This window comes from Vulpes vulpes, chromosome 2 (assembly GCF_048418805.1).
Source record: "Vulpes vulpes isolate BD-2025 chromosome 2, VulVul3, whole genome shotgun sequence".
NCBI lineage: Eukaryota > Metazoa > Chordata > Mammalia > Carnivora > Canidae > Vulpes > Vulpes vulpes.
Genome location: NC_132781.1, coordinates 165,074,723 through 165,099,062, shown reverse-complemented (window position 1 = coordinate 165,099,062; position 24,340 = coordinate 165,074,723). Strand labels below are relative to the sequence as shown.

The window sequence follows — 24,340 nt, the reverse complement described above, 5'->3', positions numbered from 1 at the left end:
ACTTTGGGCTGGGAATTACATAAAATGAGTTATATACTTTCTTACTTTATTAGGCAGAGTATCTGGAATATAATTTAGTCATCATGACTCAGTATTGTCATTGTGGACATAAATGTTTATATTGTGTTGTAAGTGTAGCTCTGTTTTCAAAAACTGAAATTTAGATATGTTGTATATTTGCCCTTACTTGGAATGGTTCCACCTTTGCAAACGACCCCAAACTAATAAACTTTTTGAGTTTTTTGTTTGCTTTTCATAGATGTTTCTCTCTTGACATTTGTTGCTAGGTTTTTTTCGCTATCTGGTCTTTGTTCCATAAGTATCTCTCTGTTAGCTGGCTCGTTTCTCCTTCCTTCCTCCCTCCCTTCCTTCCTTCCTTCCTTCCTTCCTTCCTTCCTTCCTTCCTTCCTTCCTTCCTTCCTTCCCTCCCTCTCTTTTTTTTCATGTTCTAGATTATGGATTTTATTAAAAACAAAATTTACCCTCTACCTGGTACAGAATCACTATGGAAAAGGTTCAAAACAAGGTTAATAAACCACTAGTTCCCAAAGTCCAGAATCGTTTCTCCTTTCTTTTTTGCAGTTTTAATCTTCTGTAATTTGGATATCAGATAACTAAGCTTGTATGTAAAATAAATCGTTAAGTAAGTAGTGTTAGTAAAGCTTTGCTATGTGCAAAATGTGTGGAATCTGTTGTTTGTTTTTTGTTTTTCCGCAATGTTGATTTTTTTTTCTCCCTTCTCTCCTTTCTCTTCTCTGTTGGTTTTCTCCTTTAAAAAAATTTTTTTTTGAACTTTTATATATATATTTTTTATTTGGATGAGATTAGAGAGCTGAGCTCCAGAACGGTTGGGTCTTATCCTTGACCTTTCTTGACCTGAGCCGATATTCTTGGTTGAGGTATCAAAGGCTGCCTCTGGGAGTCAACTTAGAATTTTATAGAGTGGCATGGCTGGAGGGTCCAGAAAGTCATCTGTGTAAGCCCCCGTTTTACAGAAATGAAGGAATCTGTGGCACGGAGTGGGGACGTGAGAGGCCGGGTCTCAGGACATGTTAGTGTCAGGACTGTATTCCATGTGCAGATATCTTGAGACCCACCCTGCTTTCTTTCCTGCCATCCCACCAGGTTCCGTTCCCTACCAGTTTGGAGCAAAACATGGGTGAATGAAGAAATAGAGGGTTTGTGTAAGGTAAAGTCATGGAGAAAAATTCTCTGCTGGCAGGTTCAGAATGAACCAGTACATAAACCAAAAAAGGCTTCTGTTTGTTGCAATGTTTGGCTGTGTTTGCACTCAAGGCTGATATCGATATTATAGGGGAAGCTTTAATCCTTTCATTCAAATTTACAAGAAATGCTGTTTCCTTTTAGTTTAAAAAAAAAAAAAAAGTCCAAGAGAGCATTTGATTTGAGAAACCAAAAGTCTAGAAAATGTATCCGGGAGTCCTCGTCAATTCGGGGCATAATGAAATATAAAAAATACTCAATAAAAGCTCCTTTATTACTTTAACTGTTTAAATGTGGAGTTTTTAGCCATCAGGTTAATGTTTTGGTATCATTTTTTTATTTGATTGTGAGCACTTTTCCAGGTAGCTCTGCCACTCGAGCGCTAATCGGATTCCCACAGATGAATGGTGCTAGCTACAGCCTGACATCACCGCAGTTTTGCTTCGACATTATTTTATTTGGTTTTCCTGTAAAAGTTAATAACTCTGTGTCCATGTGTTTAAACAGGCAGGAAGAGAGAGAAAGGACAATGAGCAGAGAATGATGAGTGAGGTCTCAAGAAGCTTCTACCAGATTGTGGAAATGCAGGGATTTTTGTGATTTCCAAGTATTTCACCCTCTGAGTGGGGTGTGGAGAGTCAAGAAGGTTGCAGAGCAAGATGGCAATTTATAATCCTTCAGATAGCAAAAAGTGAACTTCTGTTTCCCAGACAGAGCTGGAAGGAATTAGAAATGAGTTACTATTGATTTAGATGGGAAGGAGGAGGAGGAAGAGGAGGGTGCTCAATGGAACTGATTTGCTTAATGGTGAAAATTGTTTAAATGTTGCGTTAATTGTAAGTAAATTACATGCTCATTTTAGATGACCAAGATTGGTTAGAATGTCAGATGTAGGGTGTAAAGACCCTCCTTTATCAGAGGTGGGAGATCTGTAAGGAGGGCCTCATGGCCAACGTGGCTCTGGTGTCTAGTAGGCCTCTCTTGAATCTTTTATTTTTAAAGGTGTGGGGATTTTTTTTGTTTGTTTTGTTTGTTTGTTTTTTTTTTGGGGGGGGGGTTGTTTGTTTGTTGGTAGCTGTGGCTGTTAATAATAGGAATGTTCACGATGTTTAGTGAAAGATTACGGAATGGTTCAGAGCCATGATGATTACCAGTTGGTTCTTCCTGTGTGCTGTGGATTTCCTCGCTGAGCTCTAAGTTTCTAAATTGGAGTTTATCAGAGAAGGCAACTGGAGTGATTGTGTTTGATTCACTCTTCTGAATTTACATCGTGGTCCTGTGAGTACAAATCTGACAATGGGGATGCCAGTCAGGTCTACAGCCCTTGTTTCAGTGCTTCTGGAAGATATAAGAGTGGTGACTCTTTCCCCATCTCTGTCTGAGGCATAGCTTGACTTGCTTTTCTGTTCCGTACTCTTGTTGGGGATAAGTTCCTCCTAAAGTCAGCTACAGAGGTGTGACCTAGGTCAGATACCACTTTCTTAGAAGATGGAACCTGGCCTTCAAGGTTCTAATATCATATAGATATTAGGTACTTCTGTCATCTGTCACCCTGCCTCCCAGCCAGAGTCGGTTCCACCGATACGGCCTATCTCTATAGACAGCCTATTCCTGTCCACTCTCTGGGGCTTGTGCGCTTGAGGAGGAGGATGCTTTTCCTCTGACAGGAGCTGATTTCATTTTACTTTTTGAATAGAAACTGTTTCTAATCCCTATCATCTTACTGTAAATTTGAAGACTTTTGAGTCTGCCAGTATTATGAATCATACTTTTGAATCTCATACTTTTATTTTTTTCCCTTAGGCCATAAGAGAATCTAAACTAAGAGCAGAAACTAGGACTTGGTGGTCTTCTGTTAGTGCAGATCTTAACTATTTTACTTTCTTGTGCTCTCCCCTGGATGTGAAAGGTGATTTAAAGGCTATCCACATGTGTTATTTTATATTTTATATTTTATTTATTTATTTGCATGCAAAATATTTTACTTTTTTTTTTTTTTAAGATTTATCTGTTTATTAGAGAGAGAGCATGAGTAGGAGAGACAGAGGGAGAGGGAGGGAGACTTAAGCAGACTCTGCGCTCAGGGCTCGATCTCATGACCCTGAGATAACGACCTGAGCCGAAACCAAGAGTCAGATGCCTAACCGACTGCACCACCCAGGTGCTCCTGTATACAAAATATTTTCAATAATACACTATCCAGTTAAGCAATATCTAGCTTCAAGGCCAAGGCAATTGCACGTGAGCTAGAATGGCGTGCAGGCCGGCCTAGCTGAAAATTCTCCTTTTTAAATTTTTCTTTCTTTATTTTTTTTGTTTTGGCAGAGTACAAATTAATTCAGTAGGTTAAGGAGGGAGTACTACATGCAGAGAGGGAGGATCAAGTACAAAAGCAAAACAGTGTGGCAGAATGTCACAGTATGGAAAGAGGACCTGTCTCTCCTTTGTTTGTGGCACAGCACTATAAAGCTAGAGGTATCCTTGCTTCTGTTTATGAGAACAATTTGATACCTTCTTTTTAAGACTGTCCATCATCTGCTTATTTGTTCAATCCCAGTACACGTGTACAGTGGTATCAGGATTGTAGACTTGTACTCCCCTGGGAAACAACTTTATTAACTACAGGCCAGTGCTTATGTATGGCTCCCTCAGTCCTCAGACTACAGTCTCCACTTGTTTCCTAAGGTATGTAGGTGATTTTCCCATACGCCCTTCAATGAAGTTCTGTCCTATAGCTGAAACACAGATTCTTTTTTTAAAATGAATTTTTACCCCTTCCCTCATTTCTCCTACCCTTCAACCTATCTTGAGCAGTCACCAATGGATTCTCTGTATCTGTGAGCTTGTTTTGGGGGGAGGGGGTTTAAGGGTTTTATCTATTTATTTATTTGCAGCATGGGAGTGGCGGGGAGGGGCTGAGGGAGAGAGGGAGAATCCCGAGCAGACTCCCTGCTAAGCGGGGAGCCCACTGCGGGCGGGGGTGGGGGGCTCCATCTCACGACTCTTGGATCATGACCTGAGCTGAAACCAAGAGTGAGACGCTTGACTGAGTGAGCCGTGCAGAGATCATATGGTATTTGTCTTTCTCTGACTTATTTCATTTAGCATGATACCCTCGAGGTTTATCCGTGTTGTCACAAATGGCAAGATTTCATTCTTTTTTTTTAATGCCTGAATAGTATTTCTGTGTGTGTGTGTGTGAGAAAGAGAGAGAGAGAGAGAGAGAGAGAGAAAGAGAGAAGGAGGAAGGGAGGGAGAGAGAGAGAACACATAATAATTTCTTTATCCATTCATCCATTGGACACCGGTTGTTTCCATATCTTGGCTGTTGTAAATAATGACATTTGTCATTTTAAATTCTTTTCTTGCTATCTTTGCATTCAAACTGTTTCTAGGCTATGTCTGCTTCTTTTGTATTCAAATCTATCTCTTAACATTTAGTTTCTCTCTATTTTTTTGGTAGGATGTCTGGTAGGAGTGCCATTTAGTGACACCTCAAAGGTCTTAGTGTTGTATTGTGTGTGAGGTGACTATAGACAGAATTTCTTAGTCCAGAGCTTATCTTCTGTGGAATCCAGGAGCCCATCTCATTGCCCTCGGAGCACAAGGTGCAAAACTATCATGAAGGGACCCTGTCCTGCATCGCCTGGTGGTCATCCATTCATGACATAACCTTCATCCCCTTCCTCATCATCCCACGTATCGATAGTGCAAGACCAGGGAGGAGGTTTGACCAACCTCTGTGTGGCCCCGACTTCAAAAGAAGTGGGGCCTGAAGCACTGTTTCATCTGCCAAGCATCTGAGAGGTACTGGTGTTTGAGAGCAGTAACCTTCAGAAAGTAAAACATTCAGCCTGTGGTGGAGAGAAAGGGACGGGGAAGTAGAAGCAGTGGTATCATTAGGAAGGTCCGGGGGACTGAATACTACATATTTGTAGTGTTGGAGTCACCAGCCACCGTCACCAAGTGAGCTCACAGTTCTCCTAGGGAGCATCTTGGACACTGAGTCATTACATTCTTTTGGAGTGATTCAACTCAACAGCTTGACACCTTCATTAATTTTACAACACGAAGCCTGGGTGCTCTCTGCTTCCTCTTTAGCAGCGCGGGGAAATTAGAGGAATATAGAAGATGCAAAACCGAGGGAAACTGGCCGAAGAAGCCATCAAGGAGCTGCTGAAAGACACTGTGTTAAGGAATTGAACTCCTTGCCTTTTCTTGGTATCTCTTGGGACCGAGCACCCAACTCTTGCCACACGTCTCTGGCACATAAACCTTTTATTTCTGTTCCTGGCACGCCGGCTGGACCTCCGACTTGCAGCCAGCTCGTTTGCCTTCTCCGCTGAGGTCACTGCTACTGTGATCCGTGTATAATGGCATTTCCCTCCTCTTTTCAGTATGGAGGCTATTACAGTTTCTTCTCTAAGCAGGACTTCAAACAATTTGCTGCCAGTTGGATTTCAAAGCCAAGGAAAAGGCAAATGTCATCCTTTTTTCCTCCCTTCTTTGGGTAACTGCTTTGTTGGTTGCATCAAAAATTAGAGGGGCTGCTATCTAAATTCAGGTGGGGATGCATGGGGACAAGGCATTTAAATTTGCTTTTCTTTCTCCCTGAAGGAGAAAATCCTTTTCCATCTCAACCTTTCCTAAAAAGGAACTTTGATCTTCTCAACCCAGAAGCAAGGGTTTTCATTTCCTCCACGGCAAGTGTGTGTACTACGGCCCTGTCTGTGGTGCCGTGACAGTCGAGCTGTGCAGCAGCAGCTCCTCGGCTTTTAAGGCTCTGGCTGCCCCAACTGCACCAGCTCCCCGTGGGCTGCAGGGTGGCACCTAGAGTACTCGCCGGAGTCTCCCCCATCCCCCTAAAATCACTGTCACTTGATATTAAACAGTGCGTGTTGGCTTAAGATGCTTTTTATTTCCATACACATTTCTGGAAGAACTAGTTTAATCAAATAACAAAACAATGACATTCTGACAAGCAGTTCATGCAATATTTTTAACTCGGGCCAAGAAGAAAAATTTAAATGCAGAGGTATTTCACTTTGAAAGGTAGTTTTTGTGCACGCGACGTTGCCACTTTTCGTGAAGGCTTTTACTACATATATCAGTGTGTTTTAAGAGAGACTAGGGTCAATAATGCGTGCTTTGGAATTCCCTAAATACAGATTTACACAGTAGACCTTAAAAATACTATGTCCTATCATGTCAGCTCCTGTGCACTTCAGCCAGAGATACTTTATTTCTTTAATGTGAAAAACAGAAGGACAGAGGAAAGTAAAACAAAGGAAATTAGGGCCCACAAGCTTAATTAGTATAGGGTTGTAACCCAAATCAACAATGGGAAGGACACAGTGACAAAAACCAGGAAATTCCAAGTTGGAAGAGAGGCTCTTTCCTTTAACCCCCGAGTGCCGAGTGCCGAGTGCCGAGTGCAGGGCGCCCACACACTCCTGGTCCAGGTGCAGAGGCTGGCGCACGTACCCCTTACGCTGTCGTTATCTTTGAACTTCCTGGCTTTTGTTGACTTTCCCCTCTCCTTTCCCCCCTTGATGTAAATGAAACATACCTCTGTGTGTGTGTGTGTGTGTGTGTGTGTGTGTGTGTGTTAACTGTAGATAAACGGGCTAAAAGTACCTCTTGATTTTGTAACCCTCAGAGAAGGAGAATGAGTAAAAAAAAAAAAAAAAATTCCTGTCACTGTCATCTGTTCATTTTTAATGAGCAATTTTAAAAAATTGAAAATAAAAGAGGAAAATGAATAGGTGTTGAACCAGCCCGTGATATGTAAATGCCAACTAGTAATTACCTAAAACCTCAATTTTCATTCTGTTTCATCTTGCAAAACATTTCATTTTCCCTGAGTGAAAACACTTCACTGGGGCCGTGCGAGTCAGCGGGCGGCCGCCCTGGGCTGCGTGGCCGCGGGCTCCGGCTAGGGGGCACTTTGGCTCTGCGCTTGGGCTGCGCGGCCACCTCAAGGTTATTCCCCTCCCGCCGTTCAGGCGCCCTCCCCCACGCCTAGGCTGCTTTCGGGGAGCCTGGCTCCTCCTTGCCCTTGCGCGGGATCGCGGATCGGGTTCGGGCTGACCGAGCCTTCCTGCGCATATTAACTTTCCCTCGGCCTCCCTGAGAGGCAGCCTCCTCTGGAGAGCAGCGTTCGGCCGCCCCCTTCCCCCCTTGGGGATTTCAAGCAGAACAGTCCCGGTTTTTGTGTTTACTGCTGCTGCTTTTTCTTCTTTCTTTTAATTTTGGTGACCGGGGGGCGGGGTGGGGGCGGTTAGGGGTGGGGGGTGGGTGGCTGCGACTCCCCTGGCTCAAAGCTCACCCACGTTTGATCCCCTGCTGCCGCGAGAGCAAGGGTTCTGACGTTTCTTGTGCGGGCTCCTAGATTTCCTTTCACTCTGGCTCAGGATCTGACACCTTCTGGGTGCATCCGTGCAGTGTCCTGGTATGTGGCTCGTGGGTGCCCCCGCTTCCAGGGCCGTTACCCTTCTCAGCCCCTTCCCTAACTAGAAGGAGAGCAAGGAGGCTTGAAAGAGAACGAAGAATCTGAGCTTGGCGGCCACAGATAAGAGAGGATTCTGGATGCAGAGAGCCAGAATTATGTTGTCCTAGGACCCTGGATCTGAGAGTGCTCTGCCTGGAATCTCAAGGAACACGGCCTCTTTAGTGAGATATATAGCTTCATAATTAGCCCGTTGCATTTTTTCACGAGTGCTAGCATCAGCGTTCTACGATGTGTTTCTCTGATTAACAGCTGCTTTGCAACTATTTCCTTGTGCCACCGATGACCATATTTGTCAAGGAACTCCTGACAGAGTACTGATTTCTTACTAAAATGTAGCATTTCTGCTTGAAGAGGGTACTCTCCTTCTCGGCACTGCCCGGCTTTTAAAGTCAGCCCTTGTTAAAACTCGAGTTGGCTTTGGTCTAACGCTTGTTAACAGGATTCTGGGTATCTATCTACTTTAGAGCAGGAGTGTAGGAACCTTTCACAGGCAATTTAATCTTCTGAGCAGCGCACGTGTGGCGGCGCGGCGGCGGAGTGGGGTTGCAGGCCTGCACATCGGTCATTTCTTTTGCCCTCTGGTTGTGATCTCTCTGGGTTAAAAAGGACTTGGCTTCGGTTGTTAGTGTCATTAATTTTTGAATATTTTTAATATTTTAAAATGGCTAATGAATGCTCACATTTTAGGAGATAGATGTGTATGGAGCACACAGGAGTGCTGGAATTGGTGGCATTCCAAATAAGTGTCACCGGAGACAATGCATCCGGTTTACGCGTCAGGTGCAAAGTGCTAAGGCTTCCTCACACCCCAGGTTCGTTATCAGGCAAGCTCTGTTCTCCCGTCTCCCTCGTGCAGGAGATCAAGTGCGCGTCCTGAAGATGACAGTGTGTAGGTCCTTGTGGGCGAGTGGGAAACACACAGGAAGCACCTTTTCAGCAAAGACTGTCAGAACCTCGGTTCTCCTCACCAGGGATTACTTACCCTACACAGTGTGTTTAACAGCACTGCTCACCGTGGAGAGCCCCCGGGGATACTGCGTTCCATTGCTTCACAGTTACAAATCCTGGGCTCTCAAACAAGGATCTCTCGCGGGTGGCCGATCATCTGGGGTCCCCTTCCCCTTGGCTGTGGCAGGCCCTCTGGAGCGCCCATTGCAGAGGCGGGCTGTCACTTTAGTGATAAACAGGGAAAATGATCACATTTTCCTGAGCCTGAGGAGTTGATGGTGCCAGCGTCGTTTTATTTGGCTTTGGAGCGGGCAGAAGGCAGGGCCACAGGAATAGGGGTGGCGAGAAACTTTGCTTCAGTTTTCTTCCGAGGTGGCCGTCCATATTTTTATGACACCGGTTCCTGGTCATTTGAGGTGCACTCGGTAAGAACTCTCAGTGCAAGAGGAGGGGGAAAGGGAAACCGATTCTGCCGTTTCTCGTGGACTCAACGGCAAGTGGCTTCCAACAGCGGCATCAGGTGCTTTGCGCCAGAATTTTCCCGGGCTTGCTGCACTCCCACAACATGTGCAATAAAGTTCCTGTCTCCGTTTTACATCTTTGACATTGAGGCGGAAGATTTGGCCTGAATTTATGTAATTTAGTTGGGCACAAATATAACCCATGAATAGTCACATTCATTTCCTAATTAGAAAATCAGACGATAATACAGGACAGGCTGCAGGCACCCCATCATGTTGGCCAACAAAAGCAGGCTGTGTGTGTTGGACCTCTGCAGAGGAAGAGTCAGTTGAGTTGCTTTATGAAGTTAATGAAAAGTGTCCAACAATGGGCGAATGAAAGATGCCGACCGAGGGCGCTGGCAGTTAGTGCACTAAGATCTTTGTATTATGGAGAAAGATTTGGGGAAAACCTCTTACCATCTGTGGATGAATCCCCGGCATATAAAATTCCAGGTTGGACGGGCCTTTCCCCCCCTATTGTGGTACCGGGTCCTTGGGTGAGGGAAGGGGGGTGGGGAGGCGTAGAGAGTAGCCGAAGAAATAATTAGTGAAAGGGGGAGAGAGGTTTTCATATGTTCACACTTTCACATAGCTGCTTATCTGGGTATCTTTCTTGTTCAGCACATTATGTTGGGGCTGTTAGTTTGGATGCTTTATATTTTTGCATCTGGTATAGTGATATCGATGCTGTTAAATATGTGATTTGCCTGTCGCCTGCATTTTCAGACAAAGATCAAGAGGAACATAAACAAGCCCCAAATATACTTTATGTAGGTGTTTGGCAGTATGATTTTATATGGCTTGAAATTAGTGAATGGAAACTTTAAAAGAAATTGTTCATATTTTTGCAAGTTTGAAGTGTGCCGGGACTTTGTCAAATTCCCGTTAAAATAAATACGTCAATTTCATCTCCCTTCCGAATTCATTTATCTTGCTTTTTTAAAAGGTGTTTTCTACTTTACCTGATGTTTAAATTGGATTCGCTCGTTTATGCTGTTCTTTGCTATATCCCCCACGTTTTTCTTAAATGAATTACTAATGACAGAGCACTCCATCATTCCCTCTCTACAGCCACTTTAAGGAAAGCATGGTGATCTAAACCTTTTAACCTATTAAAGATGATTTTTCCCAATTGAATCAGACCCACCACAGGTGTAATAACTAATCATTTAAACTACACCTGCTATTATGTATTTTTAAGCCATTATGCGTGTTGGATAGATGATAATTCATGTTTATTGCATTGTCCGATGGATCCGTTTTGCCTACAGTAGGCTGATTAATGTATTTAAAGAAATAAGAGATGCAATTTTTAAAAAAAAAAATTGATGGAATGCGCCAAGCACTGCATTGAGTGCACCATTAAACCCATCAGAACTTTGCTCTCTGACCAGAAATGCATATACCAAGGACTATATTAAAAAAGCAAGGTGAAACCTGTGCGTTTTAGTGGTGGGATTCTGTTTTCTTTCTCTGTCATGGAAAATTTTGGAAGGATGAAGGAAAGGTCGATGCTTCTATGGGTAAATGAGAGGAGCCATGCTGTTAATATCTGCTGCTTACGGCCTGCTCATCCACATTCCCTCTGACACCTGGAGCACACACCACAGCGTACAGGCATCGCCGTGTGATACTGATGCCGTAATTGTCTTGTGCGTGGAAGGTGTAGTTTTTTCTCTAGGTGAAGAACAGGCATTCCCCAAGCCGTTGGAACCAGGCCAATGGGCATCGACTGTGTGGGGCCTGTGGCTGTGTAGCTGTCCACTCCTTCCTGGACATGGGCCTCTCTTCCCCATGTCTCTCCCCTCCCTCCTTCCCCATGTCCCCCTCCCACTTCTCCTCTCCCCTCTTCTTCTGCCTCCCCTTCTGCTCCACTTGTCCCATGGCTACCTTCTCCCCTGCTGCTCCCTCCTCCCCCCCAATCGCTCTTCTGTTTTCCTCTTCCTTCCCTCCCTTCTCCCATCTTTTCATTAAAATGCATCTGCATCCATTTTGTAGATGTCTCTCAGATTTTTCTTAAGTTTGGTGCGACCTGAGGAGATGTGGTTGAGTTGCCAAGGGGGCGCAGTGTGGAGTTTTCAGGTCTAGAATCTGGAGCATCAGCTTCTCTCTAGTCCAGAGCTGGTTGGTTACCACTGCAGCTCCTGATGGGGGTTAAGGGGTTTGCAGTGCTGGACGGATTACGACAAGTCTCCGGGAACATGGGTGCATCTTAGCGTTTTATCGCTGCCAGGTCCGAATCTGAAGGCGTGGGACCCCTGAATTCATCCTCTAGGGACAACATCTCAGGCTAGCCTCCAATAGAGGGATTACGGGGGAAGATACAAAAGGGAATTGACCTGGCTTTTTGTGTTTCTTTCCCATTTATCCTCATATCTTTTGTTGCCAGAGAAGTCTGTCCGGTCTCAAGACTAACTTCATATAAAATAGGAGGAGAATATTGTAAGTCGTATTTCGTTGGTAGTCACGGTAGCTTATGCTTGCATCTCTGGATAGCTGCTCGCCTTCGTTTGAAGGATCTTAGAAGAGTCCCTTATATTTAGTCCCTTAGAAATGTTTCTTTCAACAGCTAAGGAGCGAACTCCAGGGTCTGTTGACTTTACCTGTAACATGAGATGATATTATTCCTTTGGTCTTGGTGAGATGAATAATGCCAGTCACTTAGAACAGCCCCCTTTCCTATCTGGGGCAGGTTGGCATGTCCCACCCATTGCGCTAGCGCCAGGGATGGAGAGCACGCAAGCCACGTGCAAACACATGCTTCACGTGTGCTGAGTGATGCGAAGGTTAATACCTTTTCAACTGATTTCCTTCTACCCCCTCCCTGGCTTATTTGTAGATATGAAGATTTCAGTAAATAATGTCATCATCAGAGGTACGGGGATCATCTGTCCGTCTGTCAGCTTTTAGCCGTGAAACCCCAAACTTTGTCCTTTGAAGTCTCTTCAGGATTGAGCTCCATTGCATAAGAGGGACCAGTGTGAATGGCTTCGTGCGTTGTCTCTTATATAATCCTTCCCAGCCGGTCTGTGCTCAGCACTTTGCCAGGCTCTGTGGAGGCAGCGTGGTCTCTTCTCAGATGCTTGCAGCGTAGATGGGGAGGCAGCCTGAACGTTAGAAGACAGTATAATTATGTCTTCAATTATATGGTACACACTACGAGCATTAAAGAATTTAAGAGAATAGGGAGATCAGAGATGGTTTGCTTATTTAGGGAAGGCTTCGAGGAGTTAGCACAGGCTATGAAAGGGTTGTGCTGGCGTGTGTGTGTGTGTGTATACACGATTATGCGTGTGTGTGTGTGTGTGTGTGGGTACGCACACAGTATTTAGACAGGTAGAGGCGGGAAAGGCAGGCCTCGAAGAACAAGAGCATACCTCGAGCACAAGTATAGGGACGTAGGTTCGCATCACCAGGAGAGGGCTACCTGCTGAGGAGTATGAAGATTCAGCTTAAACAAGGAGAAGAGGAAAAGATTATTGCAGTTCTTAAAAGCTAGGCTGAGAGGATTAGATTTGATAGAAACAGGTATAGGAAGCCAGTTAACTGACATCGCCTTTTATTTAGGTAGATTTTTAAATGTGAGAAATAACTGCTTATAAATTTGACCACAGTGGTGTGCTTATTTTTATGGACCTGGGATAAACTGGTAGGATTTTTAATCTTTAAATTGAGACTATTGAAATTTACTTTTCTTCTTTTGTCTCCCTGACCAGATTGCCACAGCGGTGAAGTTTCTACAGAATTCCCGTGTCCGCCAGAGCCCACTTGCAACCAGGAGAGCATTCCTTAAGAAGAAAGGTACAGATTCCTCACAGCCATGCATTGTGGCCTGCAGAAAGGGATGGGACATGGGGCAGATGGAAGCCACAGTGTTGCTGTAGCTGTCCCACTGGTGTGGGGGTGAGGGGCACCCCCTCAGAGGAGCCCGGGCTTCTTTCCTTACAGTGGAGCAGAGAGATGATACCGTCTGGATTTAAGGCCAACACCTCAGCCCAGGACAGCCTGGCACGGGGAGCGAGAAGAGGCCCATTGGAGGATGCCTGATTCTGATCCATTCTTCTGATAGTGTGAGCCTGGCTCACAGTGGCTGTAGGTTAGGAGGTCAGCTGCCTCAGTAAAGAATCAGGAAGAAAGAAATGGAAGGAGGAGGGGAAATGAGGGGACTAAACGAGGTCAGGTTAAGGTCAAGCTTTGGGTCAGCCTGGTTCACGGACCGAAGTGGTAAATTACTGGTTTTATGGTATTTCTGTAAGCGAGGATTAAATGGATCTTGACAAATTCAATATTGTCCAAAGCAGAAAGAATCCCTTCTGGCTGTTGCAATTTAGGATATTTTTCTTTTTTTGTAAAATACAAAAACAGACCCCAAAACAAACAAAAAAGGGATCTGACTTTTCACTCTTTGAGCATGTAATTTTCTTGAAAGCTGGAAAGTTGTATAGAGGCCCTTCTACACCATGGTAGGGGGAGTGAGTTTCTCCCCCCTCCCTCCCCAAAACCCTTTTTCTTCAGGAGCTGGAATGTCAGCTTTAGAATTCTACGTTGTGAGCTTTAAGTCATCTGTGGCTGGAAGAGAAGACCGAGTGGTTTGGTGGTGTTTCCTCAGTGTGCTCCATGGCGTCCCACCACAGAGATGCTTGCCGGACCGTGTCCCAGGCCCACACCCCTGGGGTTTGGGCAGGACGAGCCTGAAGCTCTCCCTTCCCAGGCATCTGTTCAAAGGCAGCCTCGGGGCCGGCCCCTGCAGCGGAGCTGTGAGGGGTGTTGTGCATTTGCTGGCGGCATCGTGCTCGCCCCCCATCAGTAGGAGGTTATTACAATTTGGAGTGCGTTGGCCGGCCTCTCCACTCCGCAACCATCATGCCATAAAAGAGTTTTTCCTTGAAATATGTGTACCTATGGGGAGTAATTAATCATAAAAGCTTGGGGATTTCAGCTCTCTCATCAAAGCATTGAAGCCGGCGAAAGCTGAGCCTAAAAGCTGTGCTGATTACCCGGGGTAACCTGAGACAAAATCTATGGTTGCCGAGAGATCCTCTGCCCCAGTATATTGTGCAGTATTATAACTGCCTGATCTTCTCTTCCACTGACAATGACCAGTTATTCCTCATTTTCTCTCAAACGCAGCCGGGTTAGAATTTCATTTGCAGAAGGTATTTAGAGCAATTTAGAGACAAATGTCTCTGGTGTTTGCTCGGCACTTCCCCACCGCAGGCTTTGCTGAGCAGTTTTAGTATCAGGAGCTCCATCTAATCTGTTTAATTTTAATAAATCCCTGACTGGGAGAGGGAGAGAAAAAAAGAGAGAGAAACTGTGGACCAAATAATACTTCTTTTGAGTTAGTTGGCTAATAATTACTGTGGAGAGGAAACTGTTTTGTGCAATTACTATTTGTTGCTCCTTTAAAAACAGTGCGAAACAAAACCGATCGATGAGTTAATCCAGCGAAGAGTGCTTGCCCTATGCCATGCCCCGTTCTGGGCTCCGGGGACCCCCGCAGAGAAGAGGGCAGACAGCGTCCCTGCCCTCCCCGGGCTTACATTCTAATGGGGAAAGCTAGACAGTTAACCAGCAGGAAAACGAGAGCCATGGTATTTCGAGTGGCAAGTGCCATGGAGAAAACTAATGCGGGGCGCACGGGGTTGAGGATCCCCAGTGCTGGGGTGGGAACGGGTTGCACGCCTAGCCAGGGCCACTCGAGGAGGCCTCTCTGAGAGGGTGGCACGAGCACACGCCTGAGGGAGATGAGTTTGTCGGTGTGGAGTGGGCACAGTTCCTCCTCGACCCCTAATGTGGGCAAGTCTTTAGGATTTCAGGCAGCAGGAACCCCGAGGGGCCTCCTACCCTTCTTCCTCTGAAGAGAGCTATAGGAGTCTACCCTGAGCCTCAGTCCCGAATCTCTGGACGTAATCACCCATCTCCATTATCCTGTAAAATGCTGCTTCAGTCAGTAATTATCTGTTTCCGAGTTGAATCCCAGTAGGGTAAGTTCTGGCAGGACCTTTTCTGGGCAGAGGATTCCAAGGTTTGATGGGCATCTGGGCAAGAAGAGCCCCTTCGTGAATTTACACTTCACTTTTTGAATTTCCGGCTGTTCCTTGGGTCAGGTGTACATGGTCTGCGGAGTTTGGCGCCAGCTCTGATGGGGTGAGGGAGGAGGGACTTTTGCAAAGGAGTGAACCTCTCCCGTGTTCCTAACTGTTCTTGGGAAGGAAAGAGAGTTGGCTGGCTGGTCTGTGGGGGCAGGGAGAGGGTCCTGAGGGGAGGGACCAAGGTTCTGGCATGCTCCCCACGCCTCCCCGCAGGACTGTCCCCACAGGACTGGCTGCAGGGGTGGGTATGGAGCGCCGGCTTTGGGCGAGCTCGCAGCTACTGTAGTCTTGGCTTTTCCTAGCAAATGTCACTTCAGGGAATTGCAGTGCAGCACTGCCTTGAATTATAATCTTGACTTTCTTTTTTTTAATAAACATCTCTTTCCTGAAAAGGCAAATCCAATTTTGTTTTTCTTTTAATATTATTTAATATTTAATATAGAAATTGAGGTCCCTGTAGTGCATGTCAGTTCAGTAGAAAATGAGGGTTACTTTAGGCACATCAGCTGAGTTTGTTTTAATGTGAAACCACAGCCCGGAGCAGGGCTGCAGCCTGCCTCTGTTACCGACAGGTTAAATGTTGTGCTCTCTCATTCGGGGGGCTGGGGAGACTGGGGGCAGGCTAGTGGGCAGTGAATGGGAGAGACAGGCAAGAGCATTGGTTTGCGAAGATCTTCTGTCGGTGGGGGCTTTTTTGTTTTTTGTTTTTTTGAGTTCTCTTTTGGATGCTTCAAAGTCTGAATATGGAGTCATTAATGAGAAACATGAAGTTATTGGAATCATTTATCATTTTCCTTGAAGTTTGTACTGCCATTTTGTGTAATTTACAACATTTCTTTGTTTTATCGAGAATTTTTTGGATGAAAGAGAAAAGCAGCTGTTCACCTTCGGAGTATTAGAATAAATGTTTTTGTTTTCCTTCCAACCACTTGATTCTGCAGATGGCACATCGACCGTGTAGTCAGCCGCGCATGAGCATCACTGGACTGTGCGTGGGGTTTAAGCCCTCCTGGAACCGGACTGCGTACAGAGGCAGTTCTCACCAGGCAGGCATCATGTCTGGCCTTTAAGTGGGCTGCAGTCCAGGACATTAGAGTAGCTTAAAAACAGCAGTAGAATCGGTCCAGAAAGTTAGAGGCTTGGACAGCGTTGTCAATAGGCTTATGTTGATTTGACACCCTATCCAACCACAAAATGTAGGAGGCAGGCTGCTTCCAAACATGTTGGCAGGCTGAGTGTAAGGTGGGTAAAAGTGATGCCTGTTTGGGGGCGGGGGCGAGGGGAGTAGGTGAGGCGGAGGGGAAGATAGCGTTGTCTGTTAGCTTACTCTGATGTATCTATTGCAAAGCAGGTTTCTAGAAAAACGATGAGCATCATATGCTTCTCTGTATAGTCCTGCATAATGGGGTCTAGGTGGTGTTGGCCGAGACTTTTGCTTATTGTGCCTTTCTGAAGTGTGTAAGTTAAGGGCTGTGTTCTTGCTCATCTAATACATAGTCCAGGGGGAAAAGGAAAACCAAACAAAGGGGACACATCACCATCCTTTCTCATTCTAAAAGGTGAAACGAGATCTTATCTTTCTTCTGTTCCTGGAAGCGGAACCCCCGGTAGCAAAGCCGCCTCCTTGCTGGAAATGAACTTGAGGAAGAAACCTGATGGTCTCAACCTTGGTAGTGGGGTAGAGGTGAAGGGCTGCTCTCACTGGAGTATTTCAAGGGGGAGTAAATTCTTAACGCAGATTTCAATTTAACTCTCTTTTATTACTTTTCTTTTTTATCATTTACGTCCATTTCATGAGGTAGTTTGCATGTCCTTGAATGGAATCTCGTTACCATGAAAGCTTTTTTAGCATTGATTTCATAACAGTCTTAATTTAATAGCTCCGTCATTACTGAGAAGCTCTGGGAGTGGGGCCCTGGCTTTCCAGGTCACTGACCTTTTAATTACAAACCTTGTTCTGATGGCCAGGTTATCGACTGGACAGCTCCCAGCTTGTGCCCCCAGGATGAGAATGAAAATAACTGTGTTTCCTCCCCCATCTCCAGGAAAAAAAAATTGTAACCTCATGTGTTTCTAAAATTAATTTTCTCCTTCAGCTTTACTTTATAATTAATTCTTTAATGTGTCTTAGTGAAGCCAGAAGTCTTTTTATAACGCTGTTTTTTTTCTAGAGCTTGGGTCCAGCAGAGAGCTTGGAGGGGGCAGGGAAGGGAGATCCCATGCTTGGCTGTGGCCCATTTCCTCACCCTCAAAAACTCCTGTGGCTGAGCTGGAAGGAAGGGTATTGGCTCTGTGAGGGGCTGTCTGGCCCTTCTGATTCTTTGTTAATGAGATGCGGATTGTGGCACCAGAGTTTTAGATTCATTCCTGCATTTGCTGGAGTAATTGTGCCTTCTCTGACATGGATGTTTTATTTTATTTCTTTTAAAAAAATATATTTTATTTTATTTCTTTATATTTTTTTAATTCATCTCTACCCCCAAAGTGGGGCTCAAATCCACAGCCCCCATGTCAAGAGTCGCATGCTCCACAGTCTGATCCCACCAGGAGCCCCGAAGGTGGACGTTTTAAAAAGGTGCTCCCCTTTTGGGCAAAGATAAGGGTTGGGTGATTTTTTTTTTTTTTTATTGTCTTATCTGTTAGTCTTAGATGACTGGGAGAAACCAAATACCCTACCTGAGGAGTTGTGCTCAGTCATGAGCTTGAACTGCATTTGGTGATCTAGGTTCTTTCTCACTGATGATGAATAGGGAAAGAAAAAGGAGAGGATGGTGGCTGGTAAGTAGGGTGTCCACTGGTCCCCGTTTGCTCAACACTGTCCTGGCTTTAACACTGGAATTCCTGTGTCCTGGGATTCCTGTACCCCTTAGGCCTGCACAAACAGGTCACACCCTGGCAGGGCAAGCCTTACCCCTGAGTGCGAGCTATCGAGACAGACAAGTGTGGGTTTTTTTGGAAGCTGGAGGAAGAAGTTCACCGGAAATCGGTCCCCAGGTCAAATCCCGCCTGCAGCCAAGTGGCATTTCCTCAAACACTGCCTGCTGTCACTCCCGCAGGCCCCGCCCTGGTGTGGTGTGATCCTGCACAGGGAGCCTCTGGGGCCCCAGGTACAGAGAGTCTCTGGGGCTGGGGCCATGCCCTGCAGGTGAGTAAGGAGCAGGCAGGGCTGTGTATGGCAGCCTCGGGCTTGTTCCTGAGGATGATTGAGCACCTCCATCCATCTGTTGTGAACGGACCATCTTCCTTCCCCGCCAGTCTTGCATCTGCATATCCGTCACCTGCTGTTCTGGACCAGCCTATTCATCACACTGACTGGTGTTCCCCCCATCAATTTTCCTGCTCCCCTTGTTATCCAAACTTGTTTTGAACTCCAGAGATTTTTTTTCAGCATCCAGGATGAGAGCTGCAGCCGCTAGACCGACTGAAGGCCATGGAAATGGGGGCACCATGGCTTCCCTGTCCAGAGGGGGAGCTGGTACACTTGCTACCCCCAAAAGACTGGGTCATTAGGTGCCTACACTTCACCCTGCCCTGGGGGGACTGTGGCCCAGAGGAGCTTGTGGGGAAGAAAACAAAGCTCTTTTGGATTTACCCAATTGCTTTCAGGTTTTCCCTAAAAATGAAGAATGATTTTTCTTAGCCTTGTGTGTCTGTGACAGTGCTGCAAAGAAACCCAAAGTGACATTGTCATGTATGGTAGTAGTATTTTTGAAGCCTGCCTTCCTTCCTTCCTTCCTTCCTTCCTTCCTTCCTTCCTATTTTTTGGAAAGGTAAGCTATGTATGTGGCTTCAAAAATTCAAACTGTAAAGAAGCATATACAGTGAAAACTAGTCTTCCTTCTGTCTCTTGTTCCCATCCCACCACTCATTCTCTTTTCCAGAGGATGCTTGTTTATTCAGTTTCTTATGTATCATTCCCAAGATCATCTATCCATATAAAGGAATGTTAATATTTATTAGTTCTCCCAGAGAAACACAAACAATTTTAAATGCAGTAGTAGCATATTTTACACTTCACCTTTACACTTGACATTACATTTGGGCATTCATTCCACATCAGCACCTGCAGATTAGATTCATTCTTCTCAGTGGCTGCGTAGTACTCCAGGATGAGCATGTATCAGAATTTTTTTAAACCAGTTCCAAATTAGTGGACATTTAGACTGGTTCCTACCTTCTGCCATTTCCGATGATGCCCCGGTAAATATTCTTCTATAGATATCGTTGGCCCTGGGTCTGGCACTAGGTTAATGTAAAAGTGTTTTGGGATCCCTGGGTGGCACAGTGGTTTGGTGCTTGCCTTTGGCCCAGGGCGCGATCCTGGAGACCCAGGATCGAATCCCACATCGGGCTCCCCGTGCATGGGGCCTGCTTCTTCCTCTGCCTGTGTCTCTGCCTCTCTCTCTCTCTCTGTGTGACTATCATAAATTAAAAAAAAAAAAATTAAAAAGTGTTTTGCATATGTGAGTAGGCAAGGGTATATTTTTCTTGCTTAAAATTTTGTGAGACTATGAATATAAAGAACATAAAACTGTTTTCTATTATAAACATGACTATAGGTAGAAAGTAGAGAAAAAAGGCTGCGTAACAAATTGTTAACGCTTAGCACAGATTTGGATTCTGAGGGGACTTTCGGATCACTGGTTACAAGAAAAATGCTTTCTTTCTAAAAGAATCCTTTTTTAGCCCGTTTTTGAAGGGATATAGGCTCATTAAGTTTAATTTTTGAAAATTTGAATAAACGGAAAGCTTCAGAAACGTAGTTACAATTTGTTCCAAATGAAACACATGGTTTCATTTTCTTTTGTCATTATTGGACGTTTCATGGGTCCTTGGCCGTCGGTCAGGGGGTCGGCCTTTATTCAGTACCTGTTGTTTGTGGAATATTATCACATTAGGCTGTTGCTGAGAGAAAAATGAAGCACCTGTCTTCCACGGCGCAAAAGGCTCATTAAAAGGGGGCAGGGATGGGGGCGGAGTGCTCCGGAACTGTGTCTACACTGATCCACGAAGGGTGGCAGGGTGGCAGTTAGAAGTTGGTCCTGTCCGACCAGCAGAGACTGGAGTATCAAGCTCACTGGGCCGTGAGTCCCTCGAGGGCAGAGACTGGGTCTCGTTCTTCCCAGCTTCCTCCACGCCCAGCAGAGCCAGCCCCCAGCCCAGGTTCGAGAGGCTAATGAGGGAGGGGCTGAGCAAAACAGAACTAGAAGGCACTTACCAGGACAAGTTGCAGGAGGAGCTCAGCTTTTCTTAAGTCTACACTGCACATACCTGTTCATCTCTGGTGCACCTGTAAGGTGGTTTCAGGGCTGCCTGCCTGAACGCCGTTGCCAAACTAGAGTACAGTGTTTGCATGCAGTCCTTTCTGTCTTTAGCCTTACAGTATCCAGTGAAAATGCGCTTTTCCAGCGACTTAGGTTGGCAGAGTTTTCTTAACCGCCCTAACGCAGACATGGAGTGAGCGGCAGGGGTTGTAAATGGTCAGAGGAGAGTGCGGAAGAAAGCGTTGGTGAGAGAGGCTCATGTGGAGGCTCAAGGTGCTGTTGGCTGGATTGGCCTGTGGGCTCCATAGGAGACAGAATTAAGGTTGGTGAGATGGGCAGCGAGGGAGGAGGCAGCCTTCGGACTCTATTACAAATCACGCTTGACAACATTACTTGAACCAGTTGAAACTGTGACAGTGCTATCGAGGAAGTTAACTCTGGGCTCTATATTTAAACCGAATAGGCCTGGCAGTGGTAGAACCAGCCACAAAGAAGGCACTGCCAAGTCCGTTGTCAAGTGTGGAGGATCTGGACTGGGGAGGTGGCAGCAAAGATGGAAATAAAAATGCCAGCTTAGGGGCGCCTGGGTGTCTGCCGTCAGCTCAGGTCATGCTCTCAGGGTCCTGGGATCAAGCGCCACAGTGGGCCCCCTGCTCAGCGGGGAGCCTGCTTCTCCTCCTCCCAGCTCCTGTGCTGTCTGTTGCCATCTCTTACCTCTTTCTCAAATAGATAAAAATCTTTAAAAAAAAAAACCCAAAACTTTGTGGTTTACAAAAGACAGATTAATTTCTTCTTCACCATGGTCTTTTAGTAGGCAAGTTAATAAATATATATTTTTAAAGATTTTATTTATTCATGAGAGACAGAGAGAGAGAGAGAGAGGGAGAGAGGCAGAGACACAAGCAGAGGGAGAAGCAGGCTCCATGCAGGGAGCCCGACATGGGACTCGATCCCAGGACCCCAGAATTACATCCCGGGCCGAAGGCAGCGCTAAACCGCTGAGCCACCCAGGGATCCCAAGTTAATAAATATTTGTTGAATGAATGAATACATGATTTAACAAATCTCCATTTTACAGATGAGGACACAGAGGCTCAGAAAGATTAAGTAGTGCAAATATGTGGCAGAAGTAGAAGTAGGACCAAGTCTTCTGACTAGAATGCCTTGAACTCTACCATGTACTTTCTGGGAAGGAAGGACAGAGCCACAGACTTTGTAGGAAAAAGAATAAGCCGTTCTCAGTAGTAGATTAGGGGTGTGAGGTGGAGGAGACAGGACGAAAGGTGACTCTTAGGGTGGTTTTGGTGTGTATAGCTGTATAGAGGGATAACTGACATATAATAAACTATACGTATTTAAGTTGTGCAAGATTTATGACTTTGACACATATATAGCTGGGAAACCATCATTGCAGTCACGATAGTGAGCACCCTAATCAGCCCGAAACGTTTCCTCCTGCCTTCCTCCTGCCACACGCCCACACTGCCACTCTGGTTCCCACACAAGCACCAATTTGCTTTCTTTCATATGGATTACTCTGCATTTTCCAGAATTTTATACAAATGGGACTGTATGGTATCTGTACTTTATCTGGCTTTTTTCATATAGCATAATTATTTTGAGCATCATCTACATCGTTACATGCATTAGAGCTTCATTCCTTTTTATTGCTGAATAGCATTCCATTGTTTGGATATAGTACAGCTTGTTTATCCATTCACCTGTTGTTGAATACTTGAGTGTCTGTTTTTTAGCTATTAAAAATAAAGCTTCTCTGAATATTTGTGTATAAATCTTGCAGGGACATATGAATCTTTCTCTCTTGAGCAGGTACTGAGGGATGGAATGTCTGGATCATGTGGTGGATCATGTATGTCTAACTCCTGAACAGATTTCCAGACTGTTTTTCAAAATGCTTGTGTCATTGTATGTTCTCCATAGTTGTGTATGAGTGTGCAGGGTTTGGAACCTGGAAAAGAGGAAGGTGTAGGTATCATATTTGTAATGTTTGTCCAGTGGTAAAGCCACATGGCTTCGGAAGCAGTGTTAGGAGAGACTAAATAGGACGCCTGGGGGGCTCAGTGGTTGACTGTCTGCCTTTGGCTCAGGGCGTGACCCCAGGGTCCTGGGATTGAGTCCTGCATCGGGCTCCCTGCAGGGAGGCTGTTTCTCCCTCTGCCTGTGTCTCTGCCTCTCTCTGTGTGTCTCTCATGAATAAATAAATAAAATCTTTAAAAAGAAAGAGAGAGAGAGAGAGAGAGAGACTAAATAATAGGTCATGTGTGGAGTACTCTAGCATGGGAGGTAATAGTGCAAACTGCCTGGTTTGAAATGCTAGCGTCACCACTTTCTAGCTATGTGACTCTGGATAAAATACTGAACATCACTGTGCTGTGATTTCTTTATCTGTAAAATGGAGTTCGAGGTAGCATTTACTACAAAAGGTTCTTGTAAGAGTTAAATGAAAATAAGGTGAAAAGCACTTAACAGACTGCCTGGCGCTGAAAATAAGGGCTTGGTTGACAATGACCACAGTATGACAGAGTGTATCTTCTTGGAAGGCCTACTCTTAACGGGCTGTAGAGAGTTTGCTGTGATGTCATGTTAAAAAGACAAAGGTGTTGGTATCATAAAGATTCATGTCACAGGAACGTCTAGGAATTTTGAGCGGAGAGGGATTTAATATCAGCAGTTAGGAGCTTGCTCACTCTAGAAAGGGCCAGAGGAGTGGAACCAAGGCCTGGTCTCCAGGAATGACTTTCAGAACATGGAAGGACTGACTGGCCAGGGGAGCCGCTCCGCCCTCCTGTTTCCGTCAGGAGAGTGGGGAATCATCGGGAGGCTGCCACCGGCACGTTCCAGTTGAAGAGCGCGCTTCGTAGCTGTGACTCAGGGGTCAGGAAGTTGCCGCTGCGCCCACTGCAGCGCGTCCGACATTCATACAAACAGTGACAGGACATTGGAGTGCGAGCTTGGCTTCTGCATCTATAAAAGTGCCCCTTGACGCCCGTGAAGGAGGCCTGAGGTCGGGCCTCGCCGTAGGGAACCTAGGTATTACCCGTGTCCTGCCTGCCGATTGGCCCATGTTTGCCACCGTCTAAAGCAGCAGGTACAGGTCTGTCACCTCGTTTCCACTTTCCATATCACCGGTGAGTGTACCTAACTCCCATCCAGAACTCTCTGTGCCAAGGAGTCTGGGAAGGGCAGCTTTAGTAGCCGGCCTCTCCTACGGAGGAAGGCGCTCGAGGAAGAGGTGGGAACAGACGCGGAGTGCCGTCGGAGGAGCCGTGGAAGAGGAAGACTCACCCGCACAGCGCCTTCGCCCCCAAAACAGCGTCTAAGCATCTATTTGTCACAAGCCTCTTTCTTACCGAAGGCTTAACTTGGAATTTTTCAGGCCATTTAGGTAAACGGCCCACAAAATGAGGGAAGCATTCATTTGGCTCCAAAGCTGGCTAATAAAAAAAGTCATCCAAAAGAGAGTTCGTGGTTTCAGTGTTTAAGCAGGTGGCAGCGGTTTAGTTGTAAATCTGAAGTTATTTCATTCAACAAAGAGCAAATTGTATGTATATGTGAAAGAAGGATTTTTTTTTTTAGTCAACTATTTTTGTTTTTGAGAAAAAGCTGTGCCTTTAATTTTTAACAAAAGCTGTGGCGATGTATTTTCTAGTTTGTCCAGGAGATAAATATTGACGTGGTCCTTATCGCCGGTGGCTTCGTGAGATGGTTGTAAGAACACTTGTCACTCCTCTCTGGCTCACTTGGGGATGGGAGTTGTAATGAGATTTAGCGGCT

The 24,340-nt window shown here is 45.5% G+C and overlaps 1 protein-coding gene across 1 annotated transcript in view; it reads left to right on the top strand.

Annotated features, from left to right (window-relative positions):
- PEX14 (peroxisomal biogenesis factor 14) overlaps positions 1–24,340 on the top strand; it is a 140,733-nt gene that overhangs the window by 41,861 nt on the left and 74,532 nt on the right. The window contains exon 3 of the mRNA XM_026011907.2: positions 12,903–12,987. Coding sequence (XP_025867692.1) covers positions 12,903–12,987 — 85 coding nt within the window. The remainder of the gene's footprint in view (positions 1–12,902; positions 12,988–24,340) is intronic.